Genomic DNA, 17492 nt, shown 5'->3' with positions numbered 1-17492 from the left:
GAGAGGAGAGGAAACCGACATGTTGGATGATGCCCTGTAGCCTGTTCCAGCCAGCTCCCCACACAGATCACTACAGAGACTTGTAAACAAACACCTGAGAAAACCCAGTAAAACCCAGCAGCAGGAACAGTAACAGAGCGACTTGATAATGATCTCAGTACAGCAGTAGTCCTACCTACCAATCTGTGGTCTATGTTCAGAAAGGGATGAAAGACTATAGGGTGGCTCTGCAGCTGTCTTTTGGTTAACTGCGTGTGCCAACACATTCTGGGAGTGTTTTTCTGTGTATGTGAATCACTTTCTCTCATGCCTGCCTTGTTCTAGGCCTACGCCTGTGTCATCTTCGATCAGGCAATACGATGCCTTCATCAATCACCTTGACCTTATTCTGAACTGCTTCCAACAGGCAAAGTCTCTGCTTACCAGAGTCTGTAGAGACAACAATGAGTGGTAAGTTCTGATGTCTCACAGGCTATTCAACATGGTCAGTGGATGAGATAAAGGAGAAAGTAGAGTTTCTGTAACATTCAGGTTAGCAGGGGTGTATTTTCTATGGGCCTAATCATAGAATTCCATATAGAACTGCTATTAATTCAATAGGATCTCTGTAGACCTAGTCGTAAAGATTTGTCATTTAACTTTTAAAATGTATTACCTTTCATTGTGGCATACAAACAACCAATCACGATGCCTTCATCTGATTGTCAAGCAATCACTTCAAAGGAATCCTTTACTAGGCTACCCATGCACATTCATCCACTCGCAACATACAGTGCATTCGGAAAGTATTCAGACCACTTTACTTTTTCCACATTCTGTTATGTTACAGCCTTATTCTGTTACATTAAATCGTTTTTTTTTTTACCTCATCAATCCATACACAATACCCCATAATAACAAAGCAAAAACAGGTTTTTAGAAATGTTTGTACATTTAGAAATAAATAAATAACTGAAATATCAAATTTACATAAGTATTCAAACCCTTTACTCAGTACTTTGTTGAAGCACCTTTGGCAGCAATTACAGCCTCAAGTCTTCTTGGGTATGATGCTACAAGCGTGGCACACCTGTATTTGGGGAGTTTCTTCCATTCTTCTCTGCAGATCCTCTCAAACTCTATCATGTTGGATGGGGAGGATCGCTGCACAGCTATTTTCAGGTCTCTTCAAAGATGTTCGTTCGGGTTCAAGTCCAGGCTCTGGCTGGGCCACTCAAGGACATTAAGAGACTTGTCCGGAAGCCACTCCTGCGGTGTCTTGGCTGTGTGCTTAGAGTCGTTCTCCTGTTGGAAGGTGAACCTTTGCCCCAGTCTGAGGTCCTGAGCGCTCTGGAGCAGGTTTTCATCAAGGATCTTTCTGTACTTTGCTCCATTCATCTTTCCCTCGATCCTGACTAGTCTCCCAGTTCCTGCCGCTGAAAAACATCCCCACAGCATGATGTTGCCACCATCATGCTTCACCGTAGGGATGGTGCCAGGTTTCCTCCAGACGTAATGCTTGGCACTCAGATATTCAGGTTTTATCACACCAGAGAATCGTGTTTCTCATGGTCTGAGAGTCTTTAAGGTGTCTTTTGGCAAACTCCAAGTGGGCTGTCATGTGCTTTTTACTGAGGAGTGGCTTCCGTCTGGTCACTCTACCATAAATTCCTGATTGGTGGAGCGCTGCAGAGATGGTTGTCCTTCTGGAAGTTTTTCCCATCTCCACAGAGGAACTTTGTAGCTCTGTCAGAGTAGCCATCAGGTTCTTGGTCACCTCCCTGACCAAGGCTCTTTTCCTCCGATTGCTCAGTTTGGCAGGGCAGCCAGCTCTAGGAAGGTTCTTGGTGGTTCCAAACTTCTTCCATTTAAGATTGATGGAGGCCACTGTGTTCTTGGGGACCTTCAATGCTGCAGAAATGTTTTGGTACCCTTTCCCAGATCTATGCCTTGACACAATCCTGTCTTGGAGCTGTACAGACAATTCCTTCAACCTCAGGGCTTGGTTTTTGCTCTGACATGCACTGTCAACTGTGGGACCTTATATAGACAGGTGTGTGCCATTCCAAATCATGTCCAATCAATTGCATTTACCACAGGTGGACTCCAATCAAGTTGTAGAAACATTTCAAAAATGATCAATGGAAACAGGTTGCACCTGAGCTCAATTTCGAGTCTCACAGCAAAGGTTCTCAATATTTATGTAAATAATGTATTTCTGTTTTCTCATAAATTTGCTAACATTTCTAAAAACCAGTTTTTGCTTTGTCATTATGGGGTATTGTGTGTAGATTTTTTATTTTACCTTTATTTAATTAGGCAAGTCAGTTGGCCTAGTAACAGTGGGTTAACTGCCTTGTTCAGGGGCAGAACGACAGATTTTTACCTTGTCAGCTCGGGGATTCGATCTTGCAACCTTTCGGTTACAKGTCCAACACTCTAACCATTACCTGCCGCCCCTTGATGAGGAAATGTTTTTATTTAACCCATTTTAGAATAATGTATAAAAATMTGGAAAAAGGGAAGGGGTCTGAAGACTTTCTGAATGCACTGTACATGCATTTCCAGCCTCCAAACAGTGGTGTATGGAAAGAGACTGTAACGAGTGAGCTGAGAGTCAGGAAGCAAGTTCAGGGAGTGAGTGTTTTAATAAATAAAAGAAACAATGAACACGAAACACAAACAACGCACCAACATGAAAACAGAGTCAATAACACCTGAGGAAAGAACCAAGGGGAGTGACAGATATAGGGAAGACAATCAAGGAGGTGATGGAGTCCAGGTGAGTGTCATGAGGCGCTGGTGCGCGAGACGATGGTGACAGGTGTGTGGGATAATCAGCAGCCTGATGACCTAGAGACCGGAGAGGGAGCATACGTGACAGAGACATCTGTTACACAAAACACCAAAAAGTTGAATAAGGTTAAACTTATGAAGGTCAGTGTTTGCATATACTTTATACAGTAAGCATAATTAATGACATCATCCACATTGAATGTGATCGCCTCAATCACATTTCTGTACGCTTTTCCCCCGCATCTCCACATACATCTATTTTAGTCATGGTTGTTATTTTTTTCTCTTTAACGATGTTCCTTTCTTTGCAATTTCAGCTGACTCATGCTCTTGATTAATGTTCAGGTAGGAAAAAAATACATTTCAGCATTTGATTAGCGCCTCTATTTGAACGGTCCCGGCTAATCAAATTATACTATGTAGCGTGTCTATTAAACTATGTAGCGTGTCTAGCTCCCATCTGGTTTGCTGGTTTGGGATCAACCGCACATTCTGATGATTCAGCAATTCATCACACTATGTCTTATCTGTAGTCTCTTCTCTGTGTGTGTGTGTGTGTGTGTGTGTGTGTGTGTGGGTGTGTGTGTTGTGTGTGTTGTGGTGTGTGTGTGTGTGTGTGTGTGTGTGTGTGTGGGTGTGTGTGTTGTGTGTGTGTGTGTGTGTGTGGGTGTGTGTGGTGTGTGTGTGAGAACCATATCTACCAGACATCTCCCATGTTATTGAACGCGTACCTGATGATAAGAGAATATAGAACTAGACTCCAACAGTCCAATGAACCCTCACATATGGTCCTGTTTTTAACTGTGGTTTGGCTAAGGTCACATGTTCCGTACTTTGTGGTTTTAACATTTTATTTTCATTAGCTTGAGGCCTTTTTCAGAAATACTTTGGGGGTAATTCTAAAGGGGAACCTTTTGGGTATTTTCATACAGAAAGCCAAAACTGTCAATGAGACACAAACCCACAGAGATTATTCCTGTAACTATTGTTAAAAAAATCTGTTATAGATGAGGGTCGGGAGAGTTTGTACTGGGTGCTGTCCAATATTGTTWTAATCAAGGATTTCCCGGGAGAGATAGCCGACTACCAGTGTTAAACATTGGCAATTTTAGATGTTTTAAGCGAAGAAGCATATTTCAGTGTATTGTGTCTACTATATTTCTTTCCCAAGCAACAATGAATTCCCAGTAGGGAATGAGAACCCATCAGCTGACTTGCTATATTATCAACATTCAGTATTGAAGACAAATGACTTGACAAAGGTGCAATTACATTTGTTTTTATTCTACCAGATAACTAATTTGTTTGCTTTTTCAATTTTATAGTGTATTTATATATTGTAACAACTCTAAGAAATTCACATTTACACAATGCATTTTACYCTAGTAGGTAAGTACATGTAACATTCAGCTTTTGGYYGGACGGGGTCTGAAATTTCTGTGGGGATTTATTATATCTTGGATATTAATATAGAGAATCACAGTGAATCCTCCTCATACATGGCATGTCTGTCCACAACCTCTGGACAAGCTGAACATGTAAAAACATACTGGTCATGCTCATCACATATTGCCACTTTTGCACTGTAGATAGAGTATATTGTGGTGGGTAAAATAGGACCACAGCAGATGGCATGTACGTAGATGATGCTATATGGATTTCAACAACAACAGTAGMATGTTTTAACCTATGGCCTATACTTCCTGAAACCTTCAMTAACACTCAAATGATGAAAGAAAACACAGATCATACAACAAGGGAGAATAAAAACAGAAGAAGAACAGAAAGTGTTCTGAACATAASTCAYASACKRSWSWCTSTYRACASYSYCWRMTGTYMKYCAGTCTTTGAGTGTGCATATTACATCTAATAAGTGCTAAAACAAGAAACCGTTRACAAAAAAATACTGATTTCAAAAAAGAGAATYATATTCATAACAAAAACAATAGAAGAACATTGAATGTTTTGCATATTTATGWCTGTAACGTTATTCAGCTTTACATTCTTATATTATCGTCCTTCACTCTACCAGTGTCCCCTGCTGTGGAGGAACAGTACAGATTGAGTCATACTGTAGATTCTATATTGACACCTCTATTCACCTGTGAGACAGCACAGTGTTAGATTGGGCCCGTGGGGCCGCCAGCCACAGTGAAAGGTTCAGTTGTTCACCAGTCGTTGKTGACAATCCCTCCTGTCAGTCAGTGGTATTATGCCAATCTGTTGGTCCACTGGGTCCTACTGCACTTCCATTGTGGAGCAATATGAATCACACTGCTGTCAATAATATTGTGTGAAACACTGTGTGTGTGAAGCCACTGGATATGTCACAAGCAGAGAGAGGCCTCCAGGGGGAATATAGTGTGGGTGTGTTGGTCTGTTTTTTCCTATTTAAAGCCTCAAAACTCACTACTATGAGAGCGTCTCCCTACTGTATCTTTGCTAGCACCAGATTATCTCTCTCTCTTTTTCTCTCTCTCTCTCTCTCTCTCTCTCTCTCTCTCTCTTCGTCCTCTCTCTCTCTCTCTCTTCTCTCTCTCTCTCTCTCTCTCTTCTCTCTCTCTCTCTCTCTCTCTCTCTCTCTCTCTCTCTCTCTCTCTCTCTACACAAAGTATCTCTGCTAATATCTCTACCTTGCTATCTACCTACATCTAATTCAAGCATCAAACCACACCAAAGGGACCCTGAGTAATCACATGTCCCTGGGAATCAAACCTGGACTTACAGTTACGCGTAGCTAATGCCAACATCTAATCCTACTGCGTGATCAGTATGCTGCGTGCCAATTAGATACATACAAAAGTGATCAAAGGCAACAGAATACATACAGTTATCATTCAGAGAGAGTGTGGGGGGGGGGGGGTGTATAAGTGCTTCAGACCACTATTGTGATACAGTAAAATGTCACTGCTCTCTCAGACAGAATGAAGGTGAGCAATGTAATGTCCATTGTTGCCATTAAAAGCGTCCTGATGTCTCTGTGCAGTATCACGAAAGAGGGATCCAGATGAGAGCCAGCTGACTGAGTGAAGCTAAAGAACCTGAAACTCTGAGGTAATTACCTGCCTGTCAGGAATGTCTCCCTAATGGCCCTGTGTTTACTCCATACCTCTACCATACCATACCGCAGCAGACACATTAGCGCCACCGCACACTTCTTAGACAACCACACATATCTGCACGTGAGTGTGTGTGTGCAAGTGCTCGTGTTTATTTCAGTGAGACGGAAGTCTCTGACGAGTGTCCCCATGTCTCCACTCATAGCAGGTCATATTAATGGATAATTTAAGGGAGTCTTGAGTATAGCCTACTATACAGTGTTTGTATATAAACTCTGTATACTATTTCTAGACATACTCTCGTCAGTCTACCATGGAACAGCCATCGAATACTGATACTGCAGAGTATCTTTCTGATGACGTCACAGTTTCATTTTTGGCAGTTGGACATCACATTACGTGTCAGGTCAATGAGTCAGCAATGTTCAATCAGTCCAAAAATGCTCCTCATATTGCATATCACAGCTTTGGGGTAATGGAGCTGCACTGCTGAGAGAAGCCTTGTAAACTTCAAACCACTAAGAGAGGCAGATGCGCCACAAACAGACATGAGAGAAACATCTAGAAATTGTTACATTTCAAGCATAATCATTCCAACAGAATCCTGGAGTCATTGTTGAGGAGAAAAGAGTCAGAAAACAGAGGAGGGAATGGTGTATCATGTTTGTGTGACGGAATGATGGAATGATCCACAGCCAATGAGAAATAGGAGAGCACAGTAAGTCAGAGCAACAGTATAACAACAACACAAATTGTGTCAGTCCCTGTACACCTTAGAATGTCTGTGGCTGTGGTAAGAAAAAGGATAGGAATTGGTTAATGCTGCATTTAGACGAGGATGCAAAACCATCATACAAGAAGAAAGCAAGCCAGGACCGACGTATAGTTTGCTTATGGTGATTTCGGTAAACAAACAGTGCAAATCAACATCCGGAAGAAAACAACGCTACGACAGACAACAAAAGTTAAATATTTTAAACCTTCTGGTGGCATGTCCCGGTCTACCGTGACAATCTCAACGGCATTTTACCGTCGTGCTTCTCATTGAAAACAATGACATTCCGAACGCCGTCTACCTCGTAACCATCTAAACGCAAGCATAACCGCTCCCCCACTGATTATGGTGAATAGTATTCCCCACTGTTTATCTATCAACAGGATCACATGGAGGATTACAACAGGCTGCTGAGGTCTGAGAAGACAGTCTGGAGGTGTGACGGAGTCACTGAGAGACTACTGCAGGACTAGCCCTGAGAACACACTAGGATAGGATAGGAATAGATGGAGGGATGGAAAGAGGGACAGATAGTTACACGCTGAGAGAGAGAGAGTACAGACAAGGGGAGAGAGGGGACAGAGAGTTTATCTACCTCTGAGGCACAAACATTTGATGATGTGAGTGAGTAGGGGGGAATCGGGGGGTGGATGAATAATAATTTTAGCAAATGGTCAAAGGAAGTTGGCAGTGAACTTATGGGGACACATGATAAAACTCCTTCATGGGATAACATACTAACACACTTTCATAATGATTGGTCAACACCAGCTGACAGAAAAGACAGAGACCAGGATATCTAACACAGTGATGCTTCTTGGCTTATGGGTGGTAGTGATATTGCAACTTTAGTGACTTGAGGCAGACATTTGGTGTTGGGGTTGGTGTTAGGGTTGGTGTTGGGGTTGGTGTTGGGGTTGGTGTTGGGGTTGCTGTTGGGGTTGCTGTTGGTGTTGGTGTTGGGGTTGGTATTAGGGTTGGTACTGGCGGAGAGGCTTAGTGTTCAAAGACACACTGGCAGAGTTGGGTTCTGTGTAGAGATACTGGGTCAGCCTCTGATGCTCCAGTCTGTCCAATAAGGGTCCATACTGGGACAAGAGGTCAGTCAGAAACCAGTGGCCACCCTTGGTGAAAAGGGGCGATAATGTCGTCAACTTCCTTGTTGTATCCAAGAAGCCCACTCAGTCTGTACTCGTATACTGTATGTCCATTCCCACATCAAGGTTTCCATGGCAACCCACTTCCCCCTCTCCTCCTTTTCCTCCTTCCTGTCAGCGGCTTCTCCTCTTCCTCAGACCTGGGGGGGAGGTGAGTCAGGTCCCCCATCCACCCTCACCACTGAGAGAGAGAGAGAAACATGTTAAAAACATATATGATCAGTGGTGAAGCATGCAGATGTTCTCTGGTCYTATGAAGTAACGCAGTATCAGTGGTCAGCGGTCTTTGATGCTGTGTCCACTCTGACACACTTTGCCCTYTAGGGGGCCTTGTGAGGTCACAAACTCATCAACCCCTCCAACTGTTTCACTGAACTCATTACTACAGGGAGTGAGGAAGWGGGACAAATGTCCCCTTTTCCCACAAGCCCTCAACCTGTTGTCAYTTGAGGGGTGCCATGGAAACGCTTCCGGAATGCAGAGGCGMTTTTTAGAGGAGCTCCGAGCTCACTGGTTGTTTTCTTGTCTTGATCAATGCACCCCTGTGCCAGCCAGAAGAGAGCTCTAATTCTAAAGGTTCACAAGAAGGGCTTTTTTGTATCAACCACGCTATGACATCATCAGGCCTGTTTAAGTGTATGTGGTGCACAGAGGCGGAGCTCGGCGAAGCCTGCTACCGTCGATCTTCTCTCATTCTACAAACATTCCATTTCTTTCTGAAATCCTCTGGCTCTCCTTTAGCTCTTGTTATTCATGTTGATTCTCTCCAGAGCACGTCATGCAGTCTGTGACTTGTTCTCCTTCCTGTTTAGACAGGCATCCTGCAGGCATGACAGACACTGCAGACAGACACTGCAGACAGACACTGCAGACAGACACTGCAGACAGACACTGCAGACAGACACTGAGCAGTCTTGCTGAATCATTCTGTCTTTTCATACTTGTGTTCCTCTTCAGGATCTCCACTTTGAATGGTTCATGCAGCCCTCCCTAGACTGCAAATGTAAACCTACTGAGTCAGTTGGTGGCTTCTTTGATAAATATTGTTGACACAGAAAATCTAATGGTAGCTTTAAATGGGAGCCACTGTTTCACCCATTCCAATTCTAAGCTATTGACCAGTCTTTATCAGATTAAATTCTACTGGGCATGTTCAGAATAGTCGATCTAACAGTCGATCTTCCATTAGCATGTTCAGCCGATGCTGATTTKATTTCAGGCCACTCCGAAGCTTTAAAGATAGCTGATTAAGACTGKGATTGAGATCGGTAGTGAATAGGCAATCAACTGCTCTCCTCTTAATGGCAAGAATGGAATACAGGAGACATGCTGATTACCTTCTGTTGCCCCAGGGTCATTTGACCAGGACCCCTCATACACTACCTGTCAATCAGCCGGCAGTTACATGTACCTCATTGCCTCTGGCACCTTGAGGCGTCTCACATTCCTCCTCACATTCGATTACCCTCTCTGTGATGTGATTTTGCTTAAACAGGGACTGTGATTTGTGGTTGTCTTACCTACCTTAATTGAACTGCACTTGACTGTAAGTGCTTCTGGATAAGAGCGTCTGCTAAATTTCCAAAGTGTACATGTAAAAGTAAATGTGACCTGGCCTTAGCTTCTCTGTCGATTGTCACACTGTACCCCTCCCACCACTAAATTCCCTCTTTCTTTTAGAACTGAGTCAATACAGACTCAAGTTATTCTATTTTACTCAATACAGAGGTCCTCACTACAATATGTTACATTTATCATGATTAATACCAATAATGGATTAGCATTTATATAGTCTTTTCATTTAGTCTCAAAGTGCTTTGGACAAGCAATACGTCAGTATTTGTCCTGCGATACGTACAAGCTTATTTCATGCATGATGTCGACATAGCAAGATGCCTGAAACTCCCAAAGGCGTAGCGAGCTTTCCCTAGCAAGTTGCAAGATGGTCTCTCTTAGAGCCTGGTGACATCCACGTCGCTTCTTCATATCTCAAGCTCTAAATACATGCCATCGGCAGCTACTCTACACCTCAACTTCCGACGAGCTACTTCGCGTGGCTACCCTGCCACAATCTACTACTCTCCCTCCTCCTCTCTCAGTCTCACTCTCTCTACTATGCATACTCTCCTACCTCTGCACTAGCTCACTATTCTCCCCCACTTCTACTCCTCCTTAACCACTCTATGCTACTCTTCTGCTGTGACTGCTCTTCCTACTCTACCCATCCCACTAGCTATACTCCTCACTCTACTAGTCTACTCTCTTCTTCTCCTATCGAACTCCTCTCCTTACTCTACTAGCTTACTCTCTTACTCTAGACTACTCGTTGCTACCCCCTTACTTACTTAGCTAACTATTTACTTCCCCACTAGCTACTCTTCCCTCAACCATCTATGCTATCTTCTGCCGTATAGCATACTCTCTCCACCCCACTAGCTACATCTTCGCACTTCGACTAGCAACCTCCTCAACTCTACTAGTCTCTTTCTTACTCTCTACCACCCTTCCATGACGTATATCGTGTCCCCACTAGCTATACTCTCCTAACCACTAGCTACTCTGTACTTGCGCGTACTTGGAGGCTAGCTCTCCACCCCACTAGCTACTGCTCCGTACTACTACTAGAGAACCTACACTCATCCGACTGATCTAGCTAATCATGTCGGTACCCGCACTAGCTTAACAACTAGTTTCCCTCCCCACATCAGCTCAATACTCCTAACCATTAGCCTACTCTCGCATAAACCGTACTCCCATAGTCTCAACGATGCACTCGTACCTTTCCCGAACCATCCTCAGCACCTCCTCTTACCCTACTAAGCTATCATCACTACCCCACTGGCTGGACCTTTATCTACTCTACTAAGCTAGGCTCTCCTTACCCTACTCACTCTTCTTACCCACTAGGCTATTTACTTACCACTACCGCAACGCACTCTGTCACCCACTAGCACTCATCCTAGCACGTATCTAGCCTACCTACCTACTCAGACTAGTCTCTCTACCCACCATCTAGTCTACTTTCTAGTCCCCTAATGACTCTCCTACCCATCTAGCTACTCTCCTACCCTTACTAGCTACTATCCTACCCCACGAGCTACTCATTCTACCCCACTAACTACTCTCCTCCCCACTAGCTACTCTCTACCCATCTAGCTACTCTTCCTACCACTAGCTACTCTCCTACCCTACTAGCTACTCTCCTACCCCAGTCTCATCGTACCCCACCTAAGCTACTCTCCTACCCATCTAGCTACTCTCCTACCCCACAGCTACTCTACCTAACCCTCTAGCTACTCTCCTACCCATCTAGTACATCTCCGTAGCCCCTCTAGCCTCCTCTCCTACCACTAGCTACTTCTCCTACCATTACGCTACTCCTCTACTCTCCTACTAGCTACTTCCTACCACTAGCTACTCTCCTACCACTGCTACTCTCCTACCCCCACTAGCTACTCTCCTACCCCACTAGCTACTCTCCTACCCCTAGCTTACCTCCACCCACCAAGCCTACTCTTCTTACCGCTTCTAGCTTCTCTCCTACCATATAGCTACTCTCTACACCTCAGCTACCTATTCCTACCCACTATCTACTTCCTACCCACTAGCTCACTATTCTTCCCACTAGCTACTCTCTAACCATCTAGCTACTCTCCTACCTACTAGCTATCTCCAAATGCACTAGCTACTTCGACCATCTAGCTACTCTTACCCTACACTACTCTCCACCCATGGCTACTTTTCTACTCTACTAGCTACTCTCCTACCCTACTAGCTACTCTTCTACCCCACTAGCTATCTCCTACCCACTAGCTACTCTTCACCCCACTAGCTACTCTCCTACCCCACTAGCTATCTTCCTACCAACTAGCTACTCTCCTACCCATCTAGCTACTCTTCTACCCACTAATTACTCTCCTACCCATCTAGCTACTCTCTACCCTACTACTACTATCCTACCCCACGAGCTACTCTTCTACCCACTAGCTACTCTCCTACCCCAAGCACTCTCCTACCCATCTAGCTACTTTTCCTACCCATCTAGCTACTTCCTACCTTACTAGCTTACTTCCTACCATCTAGCTACTCTCTACCCACTAGCTACTCTCCTACCATCTAGCTACTTCCTACCCACCAGCTACTCTACTACCCTTCTAGCTACTCTCCTACCATCTAGCTACTCTCCTCCCCTCTAGCTACTCTCCTACCCATCTAGCTACTCTCCTACCCACTCTAGCTACTCCCCACCCCTCCATCTACTCTACTAGCTACTATCCTACCCTTCTAGCTACTCTCCTACAACTACTACTCTCTACCCACTAGCTACTCTCCTACCCACTAAGCTACTCTTCCTACCCCACTAGCTACTCTCCTACCCACCAGCTCCTCCTACCCCTTCTAGCTACTCTCGCTACCATCTAGCTACTCTCCACTCCCTCTACTACTCCTCCTACCCATCTACGCTCTCTCCTTACCTCACTAGCTACTCTCCTACCCCACTAGCTACTCTCCTACCCCACTAGCTACTCTCCTACCCCACTAGCTACTCTCCTACCCCACTAGCTACTATCCTACCCCACTAGCTACTCTCCTACCCCATTAGCTACTCTCCTACTACACTAGCTACTCTCTTACTGCACTAGCTACTCTCCCAATGCACTAGCTACTCTCCTACCCTACCAGCTACTCCTCTACCCCACTAACTACTCTCCTACCCCACTAGCCACTCTCCTAAAGCACTAGCTACACTCCTACCCCTAATAGCTACTTTCCTACTACACTAGCTACTCTCCTACTACACTAGCGTTGTACTACTAGGTTTAGCCCACTGCCCCTACAACCTGGGACGAGCAGACTTTGATTGACAGTTTCCGTGACTATCGTTCAGGTAGAGAATGGGATCAGATTAAGGACAGAGGCACGATGATGAGAGATGAGTGAGAGGTTAGAGTCCCATTTAAATTTTAAACACCCCTCTGCCCCTTGAGGACGGAATACTCCAGCCTAAAGGGGAAGGGGCCTGGCCTCAGAGGGAAAAGACAGATTGCTTTTTAAAAGATCACCAGATTGCACTGGAGAGTAGAGAAGACTTATTATAGATGTCTGTAAGTCTTTTGGGAGTTCTTACCCCAAGGCAGGGATGCGGGGAGTRCTTTTGAGCTTGTCAATCAAAGCACATGGCATCTTTTATAGATTTTCATATTTCACTTGAAATCTTAATTGACTTGTTTTGACTGGGTATGACACCGTCTACAAAGACTGCTGTGGGCTTTTCAGTCATACTGTATGTGTAAAATATGGTTCATTTGAAAAGGGAAATCCATGTGATTTTATGGATTTATTGTACATATTCTCACCCCCTTGGGTGTTTTATATTTTAACAAGTCCCCATTTACTAGTGGAGTAGCRGCCCAACCCACAGCATGCTGTGTGCAGTACTGTATTTTAATGGCTTCTGCGCCAAAAGACAGCGCTGACGCTAATTAGCAGACATTAAACACTGTTGCTGGATCAGATTTAAACAGGCAGGGGGATCGGGCCTGGCCTCCATCACACAACACCTGCTAATGAGCCAATCACACAKAGAAACAAGGGTTAAAGGGGCGGGCATCWKCTRAATGACCCAATCACATGCTAATKCCCAGGAAAAGATGCCCCCTTTTCTCCATTATACTGAGGCTTTGCATTTCTGAGTGGGGGGAAATGAATAGAATTCCCYCWACYCAAAATAAAACAATAGCAGCATTTCCCAGGCTTCCCAGACATCACATGGGCATGGGTATGCATTTAGGTTSTGGGTAAGATCCAAAACAGCAGAGGTCCAGGGTCAGATCAGGTGATGGTGCATAAGTTAACTCACGATTCACGAACATAACTTTATAATTGTCTTCTGAACTACCTCATTACTATTCATAACGTCTTCAGTTATGCATTCATGACTGCATAGAGAGAGACGCTGAGTCACTGGATGTGTAGGGCCCCTTAGGCTCTGGCTCAGCACTTAGGAGGTTGGAAAAACAAACTTCACTCTGTAGTTGGTCTCCTCTCTTCCTTTTGACGACAAAGCTCTCTCTATCACTCCTCTGAGGGGATAGAAACTGTGCCATGCCACTGAGACTCCAGAGAGAGAGAAATAAAGAAAAGGGGAGACAGAAAGGGAGGGAGAAAGAGTAGATATGTAGAGAGACACAGAAAGAGAGAGATAAGTTGAAAGAGCTAAAGAGACGGAGAGAGGAGTAAGTAGAGCATGGTTCTCCTCAGTATAAGAGGACTGACTGTGTCTCTGCCATGGATTTCTGAATTAAAGGAAGATGGGTTGCTCCAGGCTCTATAGAGAGACCACTTCACATTCCTGAAGCTCTTGCTTTTGTTTTCACTTTCTTGTTCCGTTTAAAAAGTTGCTCTCCTCCTTCACGACCATTCATCATGTATTTCCCACAAGGCAGTGGTGCTGTCTCTCCACGAAATATTGGACACCTGTTCCTCTCTTTCTCGTCTCCTCTCTCTCTCTCTCCCTCTCTCTCTTCTCTTCTCTCTTTCTCCTCTCTCTTCTCTCTCCTCTCTCTCTCTCTCTCTCTCTCTCTCTCTCTCTCTCTCTTCTCTCTTTCTCTGTCTCTGTCTCTGTCTCTGTCTCTGTCTCTCTTCTTCTCTCTCTCTCTCTCTCTGTCTCCCAAATTCGAAGGCTGGGTCAATTGTAGCATAGGTAAGGGGTATACATTGATAAAACACGATTCATCCTTCCCTCTCTTCATAACTCCATGTTAAGACTTATTTTGTGACATTTCCAAAGTCGTATCTAAGTATGTACACACAACGAGATAATATCTGAGACTCGCTATGTACAATAATAAAATATGTATCCTAAATTCACTTTGTTACCACTTTCATCTCTCACTTGTATATGCCTAGTCCAGCTAGCATAGAATCTCCTAACAGACCCAACAGGTGAAACACACAGACATCCATTACAGCATCTAGCTAAGTGTAAAGTGTAAGTGTGTGTTGTAGGGTAACAGTGGTAACAGTATTATGGGAGCTCACCTATCTGTTCCTGTTCCTGTCTCTGTGTCTGGACCTGGGCCTGGGCTGCATGCTGCTGCTCCTGCAGACTCTGGCTGTCCACTGAGATGGCCGTGTCGCTGTGCAGCTTCTCCCCTCCGCGTCACCGTTTGATTGGCTGCTGTGGCTTGGTGGTTGTTAGCCGGCTGTTTGTTCTGCTTGCAGCTGTTCCACCTGGGAAGGTGTGAACGGGAAAGAAGTGAGTCATGCCCACAACACTGTGTTCCCGAAGTGGTTTAATTGATGTGATGCGAGTAATGGACGTTTTGTGGTTGGGATGGTCATCAGGAACGTGGAAGGGACGAGGAGGGATCAGTCATCAAACATCTCTGAAAGTCTTCCAGTAAACCTAAAGGACCAGCAGGGAAACAAGCCTTCTGGCCTCATCGTGGTTTAAATCCTCCGTCATTTTTACTGTATGTTTGTCTCTGGCTGGAGCAGCCTCCTAGTCCTAATGATCTAATCAATCAGTCAATCAAAGCCTTTTAACAGACAGTGTTGGACTGTTTATACAGTGGAAGGAGACAGATATTAAAGTAGCCCGCGTAACTGTTTGTGTTGACGAGTAGCCATCGGATTTCAACTGGACTGCACTTTACAATCGATACTGGATTTGAATGATGAGCTTGTTTACTTGGTACATGGTGTGTTTTGAATCGGCGTGTGTTGTATGTGTTGTGTGCAAATGCTTGTGTGGGTTATGTGTGCGTGCATCTGTGTGCGTCATTTCTAATGTGTAATATGTCACTCACTCTGTCAATCCTTTTTTACTCTGAGTGTGTGACTTTGAAATGGCATTATGGGTGTGTTGTGTGTGTTGTGTGTGTGGTGTGTGTGTGTGTGTGTGTGTGTGTGTGTGTGTGTGTGTGTGTGTGTGTGTGTGTGTGTGTGTGTGTGTGTGTGTGTGTGTGGTGTGTGTGTGTGTGTGTGTGGTGTGTGTGTGTGTGTGTGTGTGTGTGTGTGTGTGTGTGTGTGTGTAATCATGTGGTGTAACTGGGTCAATGTCTTGCCATTCCAACAGGCCTGAATATTTCACATACAGTCGCTCTCTATCTGGCTCCCTGCCTTCTTTAGCCATGGGCTACTCACTCAACACCATCCTGCCTGTCATTCCCTTCCCTGACTAGTCAACCTCTCTGTCCTAGTTCACTCTCTCTCCCTCCTCCAGCCTGAGCCCACTGTCTGCATACATGTATCATCCTCCCTGCTTTGTATCTGGTCCTATCCGCTGCGTTGATAGCTGCTTCTATTGTGTGATAGCTGGCTTCTATCTGTTGTGATAGCTGCTTCTATTGTTGTGATAGCGCTTCTATCTGTGTGATAGCTGCTTCTATCTGTGTGATATATTCTTCTATCTGTGTGATAGCTGCTTCTATCTGTGTGATAGCTGCTTCTATCTGTGTGATATATTCCTCTATCTGTGTGATAGCTGCTTCTACCTGTGCTCATATCCTATCTCCCTGCTTTGTCTATGCTCCCACTCCATGGCCCCTCACCTTTTGAAGACGATGTAGGCCACCAGCCCCACCACCACAGCAGCCAGGATGGAGCAGTAGATGGGGATGAGGTTCTCGTTGAAGCCCGGTCTGATGAAGTGAGGGCTGGGCCGGGCCGTGGTGCTCTCTCCCCCCGGGGAGGGGCTGCTGGAGCTGTCTGGTGGGAAGATGTCTGTGAAAGAGGGGGAAGACKGGTCCYGGGGAAAGGTGGGAGACGTGTAGGACGGGAAGAGAGGATCTAAGGAGAGTGAAGGAAGAGAGGTAAAAGGAGAGAATGCTATTATATAAGACAGGAAAAGGTCATTTTCATATGAGGTCATTATTTTACGGTAAGAATGTTTTATTAAAATAAATCACACACTTAACCAGTAGTAATAATAGCCAGTTTAGGAATACATTATCATTGGCTAAGCAACCTACATCAAMTCTCCTTGGAACCAGCACATTGTACTGTAGTTAGCACACCGGTATATCAAAAAGGGAATTTACAATGGGGACCAGGGAAATAAAAACAAACAAAAAAGATATGTTTCCCCATAATGAAAAAATAKAATTTCCTAAACTATAACTGTATACATCCTTCTTCAAGTAGTTCTGAGCCTGGGTTTAGTCACGACGATGTCCCTAAGCAGATGTTTGAGTGACAGTGCACACATGTGAATGCTTGTTCTTATAGGCAGATGGGCTCCGGCTAAGATGCTATCTGGAGAAAAAGGGGGAATGCTTCGAGAGGAGGAGGAGGAGATGGGAGGCAAACTGTCACTTACCCACATAATAACCCAAGCCCAGCAGCACATTATGACTCTTTCACCAGGGCCGCACCCTATTTCCTACATAGTGCATTACTTTTGACCAGAACTCATAGGGCTCTGGTCAAAATTAGTGCACTATTATATAGGGAATAGGGTGCCATTTGGGACGCACTCCAAGTTCTTCTCTATATGGTAGCATGACTGTGATCTCTGTACATAACATGACACACACCATGTGGAGTACCCGCAGTACAAAGTCAGGGGCTTTAGAGGGTCAGTGTGTTCAGCTTAACCTCTGGTGCTGCAGGCCAGGCCTGGGAGGGCAGCAGTAGGAACTCTCTCTCTCTCTCTCTCTCTCTCTCTCTCTCTCTCTCTCTCTCTCTCTCTCTCTCTCTCTCTCTCTCTCTCTCTCTCTCTCT

At 44.8% G+C, this 17492-nt stretch overlaps 1 protein-coding gene and 1 long non-coding RNA gene across 2 annotated transcripts in view; both read right to left on the bottom strand.

Annotated features, from left to right (window-relative positions):
- Positions 1-4771: 4771 nt before the first annotated feature.
- On the bottom strand, positions 4772-5481 carry LOC112076524 (uncharacterized). Its single transcript, XR_011477765.1, has 2 exons — positions 5409-5481; positions 4772-5254 (listed from the first exon to the last, which is right to left on the bottom strand). It is a non-coding gene; the product is annotated as an uncharacterized lncRNA (long non-coding RNA).
- A 1251-nt stretch (positions 5482-6732) lies between these two features.
- The window catches only part of LOC112076523 (tumor necrosis factor receptor superfamily member 16-like), a 53407-nt gene continuing 42647 nt past the window's right edge, over positions 6733-17492 (bottom strand). The window contains 4 exon segments of the mRNA XM_070441362.1: positions 6733-7947; positions 14808-14926; positions 14928-14999; positions 16322-16559. Coding sequence (XP_070297463.1) covers positions 7901-7947; positions 14808-14926; positions 14928-14999; positions 16322-16559 — 476 coding nt within the window. The 3' untranslated portion in view covers positions 6733-7900.

The sequence above is a fragment of the Salvelinus sp. IW2-2015 genome, unplaced genomic scaffold, assembly GCF_002910315.2.
Source record: "Salvelinus sp. IW2-2015 unplaced genomic scaffold, ASM291031v2 Un_scaffold3810, whole genome shotgun sequence".
In the NCBI taxonomy this organism is placed as follows: domain Eukaryota; kingdom Metazoa; phylum Chordata; class Actinopteri; order Salmoniformes; family Salmonidae; genus Salvelinus; species Salvelinus sp. IW2-2015.
The sequence above is the reverse complement of the archived record's forward strand: the minus strand, read 5'-3'. Positions and strand labels throughout refer to the sequence as shown.